This window comes from Macrobrachium nipponense, chromosome 15 (assembly GCF_015104395.2).
Source record: "Macrobrachium nipponense isolate FS-2020 chromosome 15, ASM1510439v2, whole genome shotgun sequence".
Taxonomy (NCBI): domain Eukaryota; kingdom Metazoa; phylum Arthropoda; class Malacostraca; order Decapoda; family Palaemonidae; genus Macrobrachium; species Macrobrachium nipponense.
Genome location: NC_087208.1, coordinates 76,247,320 through 76,251,704, shown reverse-complemented (window position 1 = coordinate 76,251,704; position 4,385 = coordinate 76,247,320). Strand labels below are relative to the sequence as shown.

Here is a 4,385-nt window from a genome sequence, read left to right as displayed (position 1 = left end):
TTTCTGCAGAGCCGGTCTTCTAGATTATTCAAGCAGAATAACCAGAAGGAAGACTTCTGTAAGAATAGATCTAGATATCCGACTATTTGCCCGCTTTGACAGAGATCTTCTATTCGAAGTCTGCATCAAGGGACATAGCATACTTGACTTTCTGCAGAGCCGGTCTTCTAGATTATTTCAGCAGAATTATCTTCTGGTATCCCTCTGGAGGCCTTCTGGAGCCCATATCTTACCCTGAGAGGTCATCCGCCGAACTGTTGTTGACTTTCCTTGGGAAAGTTCTTCTGACTGCCGAGATGGGGGGATCTCGCCAACCATTGACTTTCACTTGGAGAGTCGGCTGAACAACGGTTGCCTCTCGCTGGTAAGAGTTTCTCTGCCTGACCAGGTGATTACGAAGATCCCTGGCCATTGGCTTTCACCATGAGAGCTGGTCCTACTACCTCCATACACCTGTTGGCGCTCATTCCTCAGCAGGAAGATATCTGTAAGAATAGATCTAGATATCCGACTATTTGCCCGCTTTGACAGAGATCTTCTATTAGAAGTCTGCATCAAGGGACATAGCATACTTGACTTTCTGCAGAGCCAGGTCTTCTAGATTATTCCAACAGAATAAGACCAGAAGGAAGATCTTAAGAAATAGAATCTAGAAATCCGACTATTTGCCCGTTTGACAGATCTATTAGAGTCTTGCATCAAGGGACATAGCATACTTGGACTTTCTGCCCAGAAGCCGGTTTCTTCCTAGATTATTCCAGAGACCAGATAGGAAGATTATATGCGAAGGTAGATCTAGAATTATCTGTCATTTGCGCTTTGACAGAGAATCTTCTAATTAAAGGGAAGGTCTGCATCAAGGGACATAGCATACTTGACTTTCTGCAGAGCCAGTCTTCTAGATTACTCCAACATGATGACCAGAAGAAAGACATCTGCAAGAATAGATCTAGATATCCGACTATTTGCCCGCTTTGACAGAGATCTTCTATTAGAAGTCTGCATCAAGGGACATAGCATACTTAACTTTCTGCAGAGCCGGTCTTCTAGATTATTCCCACACCATGTCTTCTGGTGACCTTCTGGTGACCTTCTGGTGGCCTTCTGATGGCCTTCTGGCCATACCAAACAGCTGTTGGCTCTCATACTGAGAGCTTGTCCTCCAGCCTCCGAACAGCTGTTGGCTCTCAAACTGAGAGCTTGTCCTCCAGCCTCCATACAATTGTTGGCTCTCAAACTGAGAGCTTGTCCTCCAGCCTCCATACAATTGTTGGCTCTCAACTGAGAGCTTGTCCTCCAGCCTTCATACAATTGTTGGCTCTCAAAGTGAGAGCTTGTCCTCCAGATTCCATACCCTTATGTGGGCATATGCTAATGTCCTCCTGAAGTTCTTCATTCATCTCCATTAATGACTGTCTTCCAATATGTGCTTCAGGCCCTCCCACTGTTCCCTGTAATCCTCGTTCATCTCCTGCTGGGCGTTGCAGAACTCCCTATGTTGTTTCTCTTCTCCCTTGTGCGCCTTTTCACAAGGGTCTTGTTCTCTCCCTTCATCTATCCTTCCTGTTCTTTCAGCACACTTTTCCAGCTTCTCGCTTTCACTCGTGTCGTCTACAGTTTCATGCTCGTGTTCTAGCGCAATGTGTTCCAGTTGGAAATTCCTCTGAGCGGTTCCATGGAGGAGCATCATTAACATGTATTTGTCATGTTCTCTCAAAGCTTCCTCCTGTATTCGTAGCTGCTCTCTGAAGCACTTCTCGTCTCTCATCCTATTTTCCTTCTGTGTTTGGCACTCATCTTTCAGCTCTTCGCAATCCTTGAGAAGTCGCTGCACTTCCAACTGGGCTTCACTCTCCTTCTTCCTCAAGGACAAGATGTCTTCTTCCTGACACTCTAGCAAGCGCTGGTAGCACTGTTCTTGACTCAGAGCAATTTCCAAGTTATCTCGGAGTGTCACATTATCCTGTTTGGTTTCTTCCAGTCGTTTTTTCATTATTTCTTGTTCCTCTTGAGCTTCCTCCAATTCCTTGGTTTTAGTGGCGAGGGATCCTTTCAGCAGCTCTGCTTCCTTCTCCTTCTCATCTAAAACATTTCTTAATGCTTCATTCAGCCTACAGAAGTCTTCATTCTTCAGGTGAAGCAACTGAATGACATTTTCATTTTCTTTCAGTTTGAGGCTGAGTTCTGCTCTCTCCTGCACAGTGTGCTCCAACTCTCTTTCTTTCTCAGCCATCTTCTGTTGGAAGAGCCTTCCCAGATTTTCAGTCTCCTTTAATTTGCGGCAGAGTTCTGCTCCCTCCTGTACAGAACACTCCAGGTCTCTTTCTTTCTCATCTAAAACATTCCTCAATGCTTCATTCTGCCTACAGAAGTCTTCATTCTCCAGGTCAAGCAATTGGTTGAGATTTTCACTTTCTTTTAATTTGCGGCTGAGTTCTGCTCTCTCCTGCACAGTGTGCTCCAACTCTCTTTCTTTCTCAGCCATCTTCTGTTGGAGGAGCCTTCCCACCTCGCTTTCCTCCTCGGCTCTCTCCTGTAGGTGACTCTCCAGTGCCACTATTTTCTCCTGCTGTTCTCTGCCGACCTCTTCCATCTTCTGTACTTCAGCTAAAGCGAGTTTTAAGTCCGTTTCCAACTGCCGATTTTCATCTAAAAGTTTTTCATTTCGCTGAAGCAGATTCTCGATTTTTCTACCTCTGGCGTTCATTTCATTTTCCTCCTGTGCTCTCTTTTCCAGCAGTAGATCTTTCTCCACTAGCTGACGTCGAAGCAGTTCGATTTCTTGCTGAGCTCCCATCCAGAGGTTTTCCATTTTACGTGCAAGATCTTTACAGTTATCCAGGTCTTTCTCTAAGTCCATCTTTTCTTCTTCCATCTGTTCTAGACCTTGTCTCAACAAGTAGACTTCTAGACAAGGCTCCTGCATGCATTCCTCCTCCTCCTCCTCCTCCTCCTCCTCAGTTTCCTCAGTGTCCTCGAATAGTTCCATAATTAGATTGTCCTCCAGTCTAGATTCTTCGTCAGTCTTTTCGAGAAATTCTGTATCTAGACCTTCCTCCTCCTCCTCAGTTTCCTCAGCATCTTCGAATAGTTCCATAACTAGACTGTCCTCCAGTCTACTAGCTTCTTCGTCAGTCTTTCCGAGAAATTCCGTATCTAGACCGTCTTCCAGTCCAGCTACTTCGTCTAGGTCAGTAATTGAGTCATCATCTGTGTCACAGAGTTCTTCCATATCCAGACTGTCTTCCAGTCCAGCTTCTTCGTCTAGGTCAGTATTTGAGTCATCGTCGGTGTCATAGAGATCTTCCATATCCAGACTGTCTTCCAGTCCAGCTTCTTCGTCCAGGTCCACTTCGTCATCTTCGAGGTCTTCATCAGTCATTTCCATGTCGTCTGCCAAATGGCGATCTTGAGATCTTGAAAGATTGTAAAACCAGTAAACAGCAAACGCCAAGCCTGCCAACAATACCATCCCAGGGATGGCGACGGCAAAGGCTGGCGTACCAAAGCTGTTAGATTTTTCCACGACGATTTCTGGATGAACAGAATCCGCCATAACGTGATGAATATTAGTGTCCTGTGCGCCAACATGAATCGATTGAGACCCAAACAAAGCTACAAGGTCCTCAATCATTGAAGCGTACAGGTCACACCACAAGATGTACAAGATCGTTAGCAAAAAGCAATATGAAGCAAACATGGTTCAATGCTATATATTTAACACTCTCGCTGTCTCCATGCTTAGTTTTTCAAACGGACGCCAGATTCGGGATCCGAAGGAGAGAGAGTGAGAGAGCTCCTGGAGCCAATGTCCTCATTCCAGGAAGGACTCCGGAATGGGCTTCACGGAAGGATGGAGGTCCTCTCTCTCTCTCTCTCTCTGTATATGTACGTATGTGACTGGTAAAAATGTTCTGTTATAATAGAATTCCATCTAATAAAAGAAGCCCATAAAAACGCCAAAATATAAAGAGAAAAATACTATATTTCAGAGATTGCTGTCTCCCTCTTCTAACTTTTTTTAGCGAGCGGATGGCTAGGAACAGGATATTTCTTATTAAGGCCAGTTAAAGCATTGAGTAACACTCCTTTTAAACATATCTCTTCACGGCTGTAATATTTGTCCGATATGAATTTATCAAAAGCCACTATGAAGTCTAGGTTGTTTTTACGGTCTGGCATAAGGGCAAAGGATAAGTCTCTGAAATATAGCATTTTTCTCTCTATATTTTGGCGTTTTTATGGGCTCCTTTTATTAGATGTGTGTATGTATGTAATCATGTCTTTAGTCTTTGCTTTCAACCACAGCGGAACCAAAGTGAAGACTACGTCCTCACTTCTATTGGAGAAAGAGAGGGTGAATTTACGAGGGTAAAACCGTCGAA

At 44.4% G+C, this 4,385-nt stretch overlaps 1 protein-coding gene across 1 annotated transcript; it reads right to left on the bottom strand.

Moving 5' to 3' along the window:
• Positions 1–1,405: 1,405 nt before the first annotated feature.
• Positions 1,406–3,556, bottom strand: LOC135226722 (trichohyalin-like). Its single transcript, XM_064266430.1, has one exon. The coding sequence runs from the start codon at positions 3,554–3,556 to the stop codon at positions 1,406–1,408; it is 2,151 nt and encodes a 716-aa protein (XP_064122500.1).
• Positions 3,557–4,385: the final 829 nt, after the last annotated feature.

Bases quoted from the DNA above. Each gene is read 5' to 3' on its own strand.
- LOC135226722 (XM_064266430.1), bottom strand. From the start codon at position 3,556: ATGGCGGATTCTGTTCATCCAGAAATCGTCGTGGAAAAATCTAACAGC.